Below are 12,140 nucleotides of genomic sequence, written 5' to 3'. Positions count from 1 at the left end.
TCAAGAATGTTTTTAAATTACTGCTTATTTTGGTTTTCAGATTTTTGGAGGAATACAATCTTTTTTAAGAACAGTATGGAAAATTTAAATACTAATAAGCATTAAAAGAAGTATTTTTGACACTGCTGCTGAAAATTTATATTTTACTTATTCTGGAACATAAATGAAACACGTCAGTCAGACCCGTCTCCACCCATCTGTTCTAGGGTTTTAAAGTGGTAAGTTTGCATAAGGGCTCTGAGCTAATTAATGATGAAGTAGCAAAACTATTCCACAAGAAGATTGGAGATGAGCGAAGAGAGCAGTGAAGTATGGCATTTGCTAACAACATAATATTCAAACATGACTGTGGTTGTGGTATCTCTGAGGAGCTGATGGCAATTGTGTTTTGCTTTCAAAAAATTATCTTAAGGCAGGAAAGGTATTGGCACTCTCTGACTGAAAAGCTCTCAGCCACCTACAGTAATGTAAGGTGCTGAACAGGTGCCTAATGCTGTGTGTGGCATTTCTGCAGCAATTTGACTACACAATCTGGTATAGGGGAGTAAGAATAGTGTCAAGGATGTTTTAACTAGACCACCGATGGAGGAAGTAGACAAATATCAGAAGAAAGCTCCTGACAAGTTACATCTACTTTATATAAAGGGAGCAGATGAAGAAAAGGAAATATGTGTGATATGTACTAATTGCAGAATGGAGAGCCTATGTTGAAACTTGTAAAGATTAAATTCCTAAAAAGTATAGCAAGAGGTATGAGAAGTTGCCTTTTTTACAAAATTCTTAATGGGATTATTTTAAGAGGCAGATTAAGCAAACAGAGCACTGGAGTCTTTCGGGATGACCAGGTGGAAGTTCTAGGATTATATTCATCTGAGTAATGCTCACCAAGAAGTGCATACACATACTCAATGAGTATGTACATATTTGTTAAGAAGAGTGCACAGACAGCTGGCTGCATATGAGAAATATGACAGGGTGGAACACTGTATGGTATCCCGCCCATGAGAGATGCACAGTATTATTCCTTGTAAAGTAGTGTTACTGGCTGTGGATATTTTTAGGGTCCTTCAAGCCTCTAGACGTGGAATGAAATATATATTTGGTATTGTGGCTGTGTGTTTGAAACTTATACAGCTATAGCTGATACAGAGGGCAACAAGCGAAACTGTACTTTCCAAACTGGACAAATATTTTACAGAGGTGATAAACTAGATAGATGGTATTGTCAGATAACAGGTCAAAGTCATAGTGTACCACACCAAGACACCTTTATTTTACTACGCAATACACTCCCATATTTTGAACACTACAATTTCATGAACTTATGGCCATTACTTTATTAGTATCTAATATTATAATGAAGTGTAAACCTGATTACATTTGAAAAAGATATTATATTTATTTTAAAATTGTCTCCCAGCTGGAAACCATCACAAACTTATTTTCAAAACCGTATCTGATTTTTTTATTTTGAAAGTAAATGGTGTAATACATTGGGTATTCATATTTGAGTTCAAAACCTGTTACTGACTTATCTTTATGCAATGTTTTACAAAAGTTCTTGTAGAATATAAACACACTCGCTCATGTTGTTATGTGGCACAGCTGCTTTACAGGTGGCCCCAGCCTCTGATGGGGTACAATAAGCTGGAATAGAAGGTTCTGAATGGGTGGATTGTACAGTCTTGCATCTTGATCTGCCTCAGGGTTCAGAGTGGAAGTGGCGTAGGGGTGGGAAGTATATTGGGTGGTATGTCCCTCATTTCAAGGTAGGATGAGAGATAATCAAAGCCTCGGCAAAAGATATGCTTAAGTTGTTCCTGTTTACGGTGATGCTGGGTGACGAGGGGGTGCTCCTTGGGGGTTGTGGGAGGATTGAGGGTGTGTGAGGAGTGGCACAGGAAATCTGTTTGTGGGATAGATTTGGGGGGTACTGCCTGTCTGTGAAGGGCTTTGGGCAGCCTTCAGCATACTGGGCAAGAGAATTTTCATCACTGCAGATACATACTCTACAGGTGGCTACTCTGTATGCGAGGGATTTTTTGGTGTGGAAGAGGTGGGAGCTATTTAAATGCACTTACTGTTGGCGGTTAGTGGGCCTAATGTGGACAGAGGTATGGATGGAGCCATCAGCGAGGTGTAGGTCAACTTCCAGGAAAGTGACACGTTGGATAGAGGAGGGCCATGTGAAGCAGATGGGAGAAATGGTGCTGCATTTATGAAGAAATGTCCATAGGTTGTTTTAGTTCTACATCCAGATCATGAAGATATCATCAAAGAGTGTCAAACATTCTAGAGGTTGGGCGTTTTGGGAGGCAAGGAAGGTTTCCTCTAAATAGCCCCTAAACATGTTGGCATAGGAGGGTACCATGTGGGTGCACAGGGCTATTCTGCAGATTTGTTTGTAAGCTTTCCCTTCAAAGGAAAAGTAATTGTGGGTCAGGATATAGTTGGTAAGGTGTATAAGGAATAAGGTGGTGTGTTTGGATTCTGAAGGATGATTGGAGAGGAAGTGTTCAATAGCAGCAAGGCGATGGGCATGAGGGATACGGGTGTACAGGGAGGTACCATCAACAATAATGTGTAGGTACTAAGGAGATAAAGGGGAGTCAGTGAAGGAAATGGTTACTATCATCAAAGGCCTGGCAAAGCTGTTCCAGTCCGGGGTGATACTGGATGACAAGGGGGAGTCGTCCTTTGTAGCTGATTCTTGGAGTGGCACAACCATGGGCACCCACAAGGCACCCTCCTATGCCAACCTGTTTATGGCCCATCTAAAGGAAACCTCCCTAGCCTCCCAGAACTCCAAACCACTAGTCTGGTTCAGGTTCATTGAGAATATCTTTTTAACTGCTGTGAAGATATTGTTGATTTATTAATCGGAAGCCAAGTACTAGCCATGTAACTTTTTGCTACACTGCCATTAAGATTTGTAACATGCTTCAAAAATTACCTGAAGCAAAGTACAAAATTATTGATTTTAACTGAATTTATAGAACTATTTGTTGCACATTCTTAAACAGTTCATTTAAAAACACGTGGAAAGATTGTATGCCACATTACTGCATAAAACACATTCAAGTGTGTTTGCAATCCAGCCAAGAGATACAAGCAGCTAGGCAGGAATGATGACAGTTCATTGCACATAAAGTTGGTTGAGTAAGGGCACTTATTCAAAGACATTACAACAGCATTAGGAGTAAAGCCACTGGTTTCTCCCCTGGTGAGGTGATGATCTGAGATAAGCATGCATTTCTATTGACAGAAATTACTGAGTGTCTGCCCAATACTACTATGTCAACAGCCAAAATAGAGGATGCAGTAAATAAAGCACCACATAGAGAAGGAGGCAGCTGAGTGAAAAAAACAGGGATGATATCCAACTGTTAACATGAAGTCAGAGATGTGGTGTTCATCTGGGTGAAAGAAAAATCGTGTGATGTGAATTACAGTTATTTATGTAGAAGTAAGACATCTCATGTGCACATGTTTTGTTATGTTTGTAATTATGCTGTCTGAAGGATGTCCTAGGTTAGGTTAGTTTTAGCTGTAGTTGTAAGATTAATTGCTTGCTCATGCATTTCAGAAGAAACTTACTTTATGTATAATTTTTTGGTATGTAGCCTTTTTTCTAATGTGTGTGCTCGTGTGTGTGTGTGTAGCTTGTAGTTTAAGTTTGTTTTGTTTTCTTTTCGTTTATTGTGACATGCACAGGTGCACAGTCATGGATATATGAATACCATATTTATTTACGGTGTAGGCATGCACACTGTGTGTGGAGGTTGTAGTTGACATGAGTATTTTCTATTGGAAGGTGTGGAATTATTTTGTTAGTTGGATTTGGGACAGTTCCTTTTGTCTATTTGTAATTTATTCAGTTTCCGGGTAATTTTTTTTGCATAGTGTGAAGACGCAACTGGAAGGCCGACTTCAAGTACGATTATGCAGTAGTTGTTAGTAAGTTTTGTTGTGTTTTTGAACACTGGAAAACCCACAATGGAAGAACTACAATATGAATTAGGGAGGCAGAGTGGCAGCTCTCCAGACACACACACACACACACACACACACACACACAGAGAGAGAGAGAGAGAGAGAGAGAGAGAGAGAGAGGGGGGGGGGGGGGGTCTGGTGAGTAGCAAAGTATCCTAAATCATATTTCTGTTGTGTTAATTTATTGTGATAGATGAATGGGGAAAAATTTTCTTAGGTTGTGTATTTTTGGAGTCACATGGCATTTAGGCAACAGCACAATTTCTCATACACAGTAAGCATGGAGAAAAAATTGCCCTACAGTTTTTTGTCAACAAGGTAAGTGTTTCAGCATGAGTGTTTGTCATGTCTTATGCCATATTACGCATTTTGAGTATGCTATGTAAATAAAATTAGAAATTTTGATGGCAATATTCTGAAGTTACAGTAACAGTTATACATCATTTTTGTTCTAACTATAACTCTATTTCTTTTAAAATCACATGTAAAACTTCCTAAATTCAATTTGTTAGACTCATTGTCACTGGTATCCTTTTATGACAGAATGTTTTGTTTTTCTAGTTGAGAAATTTATTCAGAATAATTTTCAATACCTGGCAAATATTTGGCTTGTGTCTACCATAATTACATCATTCATGAGCACAGTAAGCATATGCTCATCATTCTTTTGGTTGTCATTTGTGTCCCACTCATGTTACATTTCCATTGGAGAGGGCAATTAAGCTTTAGCTACGGGAACATATACTCACTGTTGCTCAAGTTCAGTAAATATTGTCATACTTTCACATACACTGAGGTGACAAAAGTTATGGGATACCTCTTAGTACTGTGTCAGACCTCCTTTGCCTGACATAGTGCAGCAACTTGACATGGCATGGACTCAGCAAGTCCTTGGAAGCCCCTACAGAAATATTGAGCCATGTTGCCTCTATACCCATCCATAATTGTGAAAGCGTTGTCAGTGCAGGATTTTGTGCACGTACTGCCCTCTTGATTAAATGCCATAAATATTTGATGGGATTCATGTCGGGCAATCCGGTTGGCCAAATCAATCACTCAAACTGTCCAGAATGTTCTTCAAATCAGTGACATGGTACACTGTCACCCACACAACCATTTCCAGTCAATGATCGGTTCAGTTGGCCCAGAGGACCCAGACCATTCCATTCCATTCACAATATTATGGAGTCACCACCAGCTTGCACAGTGTTTTGTTGACAACTTGGGTCCATGGCTTCATGGGGTCTATGCCACACTCAAACCATAGAATCAGCTCTTGCCAACTGGAATTGGGACTCATCTGTCATCTACAGCCCGACTGATACAGCCAAAAGCCCAGGAAGGTATTGCAGGGTGATGTTGTGATGTGCTGTTAGCAAAGTCACTCATGTTTGTCATCTGCTGCCTTAGTCCATTAATGCCAAATTTCGTCACTCTGTCCCATCGAATACGTTCGTCATACATCCCACATTGATTTCCACAGTGTTACCACAAACAACTCTACAAAACACCACTGCCCTCAGTTGTTAAGTGAATGCCAAGAAGAAGAGAAAAAAAAAACAACCACCACAACAGTTCATAGTTCATTTATTATTACTGCAATCTAAACCAATTTTAGTTGATGCAGGATTTTCTAATTTCTCTGCAGAAGTAAGATGGCTAGATACTTGACAGCTCTGGAGGGAGCACAAATTGTAGTAAGCTATGAAGCCTGTAATTCAGTGTTGCTGTGCAGAAATGGTAGTGTGTAGTGAAGGGAAGAAATGAAATGCATCATGAAAGCATCAGCAACTGGAACACCAAGTATCCAATATGGTTTCAGTGTAGGGCTCACATGTATGTGCCCATCCATTGGCTCTTCAGTCCGATGGAAATATGGAATTGGTTCACAACTGATATGCAAGGCAACAGGCAAAGCAGGCCTCTAAACATTAAAAAGATAAAGATTATAGTTTAACTTCCCACTGATGATGTCTCATACTTTTAGATGACTGGATGGTGATTTAAATCCCTCTCCTTCTGAACACGGGGTAGATCTGTCTTAACCACACCACCACCTAGATCCGAGCTCTCTGTACGATTAAAATGTTTAATGGTCAAAACACTTATTATGCACAGGAACGTACACTTGGAGAGTGTGACTCCAGAATGGTATTTGGGAACATGATAATGTGCTGACACAAGATCTGACAACAATAGTTTGAAAACGCTCCGTGGTTCGATAAAGCTGTTCTCCACATTAATGGTTTTATAAATTAACAAAATTCCCACCATTGGTTTGAACAGGGTTGTAAAGTAAAGAAGAGAAGCAATCAAAATTTCTAAAAGTGATTATATGGTGGGTAATGACATCTAGTACTGCTCTCAACTCGTATCTGCTACATGAAGTGAAGGCTACTGACAATTACATCCAAATGTGAAACAAGTTTGGATCATATTTTAATGAGTAAATCTTATAGAAGATAGCCAACAAGGCCTTCATCAAAAATAGACGACACACACACACACACACACACACACACACACACACACACACACACACACACACACAGCCTCTGGCAGCTGAAGTCACACTACGAGCAGCAGCATGATGGGAGAGGCAACTGGGAGGGGGGAGGGGATAAGGAGGTGGCTGGGGCAGGGAGGGGGAGGGATAGCAGGGTAGGGGTGGTGGGCACTGAAGTGTTGTTGGGGAGCATGCAGGGCTGAGGTAGAGAGAGGGTGGGGCAGCTAGGTGCAGTCCGGAGGGGAAGGGGGGGCGGGGGGGTTAAGCGGAAAAGGGGAGAAGTAAAAGACTGGGTGCATTGGTTGGTGGAATAGAGGGCTGTGTAGTGCTGGAATGGGAACAGTGAAGGGGCTAGATGGGCGAGGACCATGACTAACGAACACTTTGGTACCTGTCTTGAATTGTAAGATATGTAACCATTTTCTTATCTAACAAGGTATATGTACACAAACTGTTATCACAGCTTTTACAACCGCTTTATATTAAAATTTTAATGCGCAGTTTATTAGTAGACACCCACACATATATAGCTGCTGTCGCACAGCTCATAATATATTGTTCAAAGCCAGTGACGAACTTAAGCTGTGTATAAAAAGAGAATAAACCAGCTCAATCCTGTAAGAAAGACACCAATTGTTACTAGAAACAAGTGAAAACCAATCTTTTCAAGGTTGGTTAGGGTGCATAATTATTTGTAGAATACTTGATCTTTTTATTAATTTTTCTTCACATATTTAGGTTCGGAGAATAAATCTTAAATACTAGATACAATTTTCTAAATTTGTCATCCTTTGTGAGCCAGAAATACAATCAACTTATCAGCTACACTAGTTTATGCATGAGGAGACTACTAGTCATGTTACCTTTTCCTTCCTGAGTGTCAGATGCCACATGAGTTAAGCATCGCACCACTACATGCTGCTGGTCATTGGAGCTTACATACACTGGGAGAGCGCGTACGTACAGATCTGTGACGTGAGGATTCAGCCGAAACTTCACTGGTACATTTTTGTTGATATTCACAAATATCTTATTCAGATTAGTTGAGTACTGTGAAACAATAGTAGGTTCCAAATTAGTGATAAGTAAAAATGACAGAGGTTGTTATCAAATTAATGGATACAGGTAATTGAACAACACGACTTTGGCATTCAACTACTTTCAGCCACTTGTACAACAGCATTTCACTGCAGAATGGATGCATACAATGTAAGTATAGTTGCAGACAAATTATTTATCATACTGCAGGTCCTGAAACTGACCCAGCTGCTCCAAAATATCCATTTACGGCGATTGAGGTTGCCAGTTTAAATGTTACGGTTCATATGTACATACGTAAAAACTGCATGTCAATACAACTAACACAGCTAAATGAAGTCTGAAATGCAACTGCTAATGTCAAGTAATATTGCAGAACACTATATATGAAGCTAATGTACAACCAGATAAACAAATATATTTCATATATATATACAGCCAAAAAGGGATAAGGGGAGAGGCGAGGAGAGAAACAGAGAAGGGGAGGAGATGGGAAAGAAATAGAGAAGGGGATGGGAGAAGAGAGGAGAGAAACAGAAGAGCAAAAACTGTAGGTGCATTGGCAGAATCAAAGGCCAAAGGCTTGTGCAGTGCTAGAGTGGGAGCATGGAAGGGGATAGGTAGGTGGAGAATAGGGATTAGCCAAGGTTGAGGCCAGGGTCTTATGGGAATGAAGGATATGTTGTAGGGATAGTCCTGAAGTGTGCAATTCAGAACAGCTGGCGTTGGTAAGAAGGATTCAAATGCCACAGGCTGTGAAGCAGTCACTGACGTAAAGCACATTGTGTTGGGTAGCACGATCAGCAACTGGATGGTCCAGCTATCTCTTGACCACAGTTTGGTGCTGGCCTTTTGTGCAGTCAGCTAGCTTGTTAATTGTCATGCCCTCATAAAAAGCAGCATAATAGTTGAATCTTGTTTTGTAGATCATGTGGCTGCTTTCACAGTAAGCCCTGCATTTGATTGGATGGGATAGGAGACACCTGTGACAACTGGAGTAGGTGGTTGTGGGAGGATGCATGAGAGGACCTGCATTTTGGTCTGTCAGAGGGACATGAGGTGAGGGGTGGGGAGCAGGACAGAAAGGGGGTGGACGAGGATATTGTGTAGGTTCTGTGGGCAGCAGAGAACCACTGTGGGGGTGGTGGGAGGGGGGAGGGGGGTAGTGGGTAAGATATTTCTCATTTCCAGGTGTGATGAGAGGTAGTTCAAACTCTGGCAGAGAATGTGATTCGGCTTTACCAGTCCTGCATGGTATGGAGTTGCGAGAGGCGTGCTCTTTTGTAGCCAAAGTGCTCCTTTGTAGCCGAACAGTGGGTACATGGGAGGTGGTTGGTGACTGGAGAGACAAGGCATGGGAGATCTGTTCCTGAACAAGGTTAAAAAAAAATGGCTAGCACTATGGGACTTAACATCTCAGGTCATTAGTCCCCTAGAACTTAGAACTACTCAAACCTAACTAACCTAAGGACATCACACACATCCATGCCTGAGGCAGGATTCGAACCTGCGACCATAGCAGTCGCGCAGTTCCAGACTGAAGTGCCTAGAACCGCTTGGCCACCAGCGGCCGGCTCCTGAACAAGATTGGAAAAGTAATTTCAGTATGTGAGGGCCTCAGTGATGCTCCTGGCATATTTGGAGAGGCATTGTTCATTACTACAGATGTGACAACCATGCATGGCTAGGCTGTCTGGAAGGGACTTCTTGGTATAGGATGGGTGGTAGCTGTGGAAGTGCAGGTATTGTTGGTGGTTGATAGGTTTGATGTGGACAGAGGAATTGATATAGCTGAAGGTAACTTGCTGGACTGATAAGGACCAGATGAAGCAAATGGAGGAAAGCGTGTTGAGGTTCTGGAGGAAAGTTGATAGGGCTTCCTCATACTCGGTTCAGATCACAAAGATGTTATCAATGAATCTGAATCAGATGAGAGGTTTAGGATCCTGGGTGGGTAGGAAGGATTCCTCTAGATGAGCCATGAATAGGTTAGCTTAGGATTTTGGCATGCAGGTGGCCATTGCTGGACCATGGAGTACACTTCTCTGACCCCTTACCGTCCAGGTCCAAAGCAACTGAATAACATTCTCTGCCAGGCTTTCAACTACGCATCATCATGCCCTAAAATAAGGAACATCCTCCCCACCCCATCTACAGTAGCCCTCCTTTGCTCGCCGAACCTATGCAATATGCTTTGTCATCCCTGTCCACCCCTTCACCAAAATTCTTTAGCCCAGTCAGGGAAGACCAAACAAGGTTGACAGGAGGAAAAAATTTCAAGAAGTCGCAAATTTTTGTACAGTGGTAGAGGTGGGTGGGGGGAAGTGTAATGAAAAACAAACATACTAAAAATCTTGACCAGTGGAATGTGGGCATCGGGTGGTGGTGGTGGTGGTGGTGGTGGTGGTGGTGGTAAAAGTAACTTTTTTGTTTTTCTTGATTAATTCTAAAATTGTGGCTGCTATTGAAGATATTTCCCAGTATAAAACTAAACTACATTAAATTTCCTATAAAAAAGGTCCTATTCAATTTTTGTCTTGGACTAATAGTTCTTGCACTACAGGGGATGGGAAAAAATCACAGATTATAAAAAAAGTGTTTTAATTGGTATAAAATGAATGTTTATTGTTAAATAAAAGGAATTAAGAACAAATGGCTCTAAGCACTATGGGACTTAACATTTGAGGTCATCAGTCCCTAAGAACAAATATTAAATGTGTGTACCATATCTAAGTGCATGAGAACCATATTAAGGGATATATTGTTTTCTGGGGCTGTAACAGGGTGGAAATGGTACTGGGGGTTAGAGCAGTGAGGGAAGGTAGGTCCTCAGATTGTGGTCATGTTTCCCTCCTTCATAGGTCTGCAAACTGAAGAGTGGACAAGTGATTCCCAATCTCTCTACACCACTACAACAAAAAATTAACTACAGGGTGTTTCACAAAGTTATAATGCCACTGCCACAGTTAGCCTTGTGAATCACTGGCGACACAGTGCACCGACGCTCCCATGGGTTGTTTATTTTCTACAAAGTGTGTTAACACAATACTGAATATATATATAAGTTGTTAATATTAGTAACAAAGGAAATTGATATGGATAGATTCTGCATAAATCTCTGTACACTGTTCTGAACTGCTAGACGGGAAATTGATTCTTAGTCATCCTATACTGTAGTTGTAGTGTTCTCCCAAGAGGGACGACTTCCTCCTCCACACACGCTGCTGGTTTTCAGTTTACAGATAGACTACATCTCCCCAGCATTTCCTCTCCAGTTCTCTTATGAACTAGACAAAAAATTTCACTGAGCCTATGTTTACACAGTGCTGTTATTTTCAGTTTACTGGGTGAGTACTATGTGCATTTGTTACACGAGTTTTATGTACAATACTTTCCTATACACAAAAGCTAAGAAGTTCTTAACTTATAAGTGTGATGATGTCAGTGAGCGACGTACTGTTGATGGGGAAGGGATTGGATTGGTAAATGTGATATCTTGTTGCTGTCTATTGTTGACAGCCTATTTTAAAGCCATGTAATCATGTTGCAGTCACCTGGTGGTATTTTAAGGTATGACCATAAAGTAACTGCTTTTCTCTCACCCTTTATTACTGGTAGACTGCATATACGTCCAAGAATTCCTGGCACTTAGAGTAAGCTGCACTGAGTGGAGCCACTTTTCACATCAGCAGCAAACCTTGCAGGGTTGATGTCAATACACCTGATGGGATAGGAGTAATCATGTTGAAACCTACAACAGTAATTTGCTGTAATGCATTGCTTGACTTATGTTGAAATATCTGAAGTTCCACAACAGCCAGGTGAGCCACTTCTGTTACGGTATAGAGGGAGCTAACTGGGGCCTCTGGGTCTCTTCATATACTGGGAGAGCTGAGACTGGAGTGATGCATTTCACACCCCTCACTCTGTGAAATGCATTCCAGACACTGATAGTGAAGACTACTAAATCAGCATTGTGAATGCCTATTGCTAGCATGTTACATTTGGAACAGGCTCTTCATTGCGGTACACAGTTGACAGCTCCAGCTGTGGTGCTGTTTCACGTAATAGCTCGCTTAACAACTGATAATACAAACTCACTTAACAAACTGAAAATAGCTCCACTAAATAAACAAGAACTTAATGAAGATGATTCACAAAATCAGAAGAGAGCACTGGACAGGAAATGTGGGGGAGGTATAGTGTGTCTGTAAACTGAAAGATGAGGAACACTTGTGGCAGGGGAAGTTGTCTTACCAGAAGGGTGCTACGGCTGTTGTACAGGATAGTATGGGTTTCTTGCATTAGTATAGCAATTCACATCTGTATTCGATAAAGTGTTAACACCCTTTGCGAAAAATGAACACACTCATGCATGTCTGCAAACTGCATCACCAGTGTTTCATAGTCGGTAATACTTTGTGAAACACCATGTAGTTGCTTTGTTTATGTAGTTCAGTAGAGAGAATGGAGAACTGTCTGTTCACTCTACAGTCTGCAGACCTACGAAGGAGGGGAGTACATTACCAGAAACCAGCGACTTTTCTACCCTCAAGCTTCCAACCAACACCTGGCCTTCCATTCCACCCTGTTACACAATTTA

The 12,140-nt window shown here is 41.2% G+C and overlaps 1 protein-coding gene across 1 annotated transcript in view; it reads right to left on the bottom strand.

The window, feature by feature from the left end:
- LOC124712056 (cellular tumor antigen p53-like) overlaps positions 1-12,140 on the bottom strand; it is an 82,197-nt gene that overhangs the window by 45,774 nt on the left and 24,283 nt on the right. Inside the window, exon 4 of the mRNA XM_047242351.1 lies at positions 7,363-7,549. Within this exon, the coding sequence (XP_047098307.1) occupies positions 7,363-7,549 (187 nt within the window). The remainder of the gene's footprint in view (positions 1-7,362; positions 7,550-12,140) is intronic.

This window comes from Schistocerca piceifrons, chromosome 8 (genome assembly GCF_021461385.2).
Source record: "Schistocerca piceifrons isolate TAMUIC-IGC-003096 chromosome 8, iqSchPice1.1, whole genome shotgun sequence".
Taxonomy (NCBI): Eukaryota; Metazoa; Arthropoda; class Insecta; order Orthoptera; family Acrididae; genus Schistocerca; species Schistocerca piceifrons.
The sequence above is the reverse complement of the archived record's forward strand: the minus strand, read 5'-3'. Positions and strand labels throughout refer to the sequence as shown.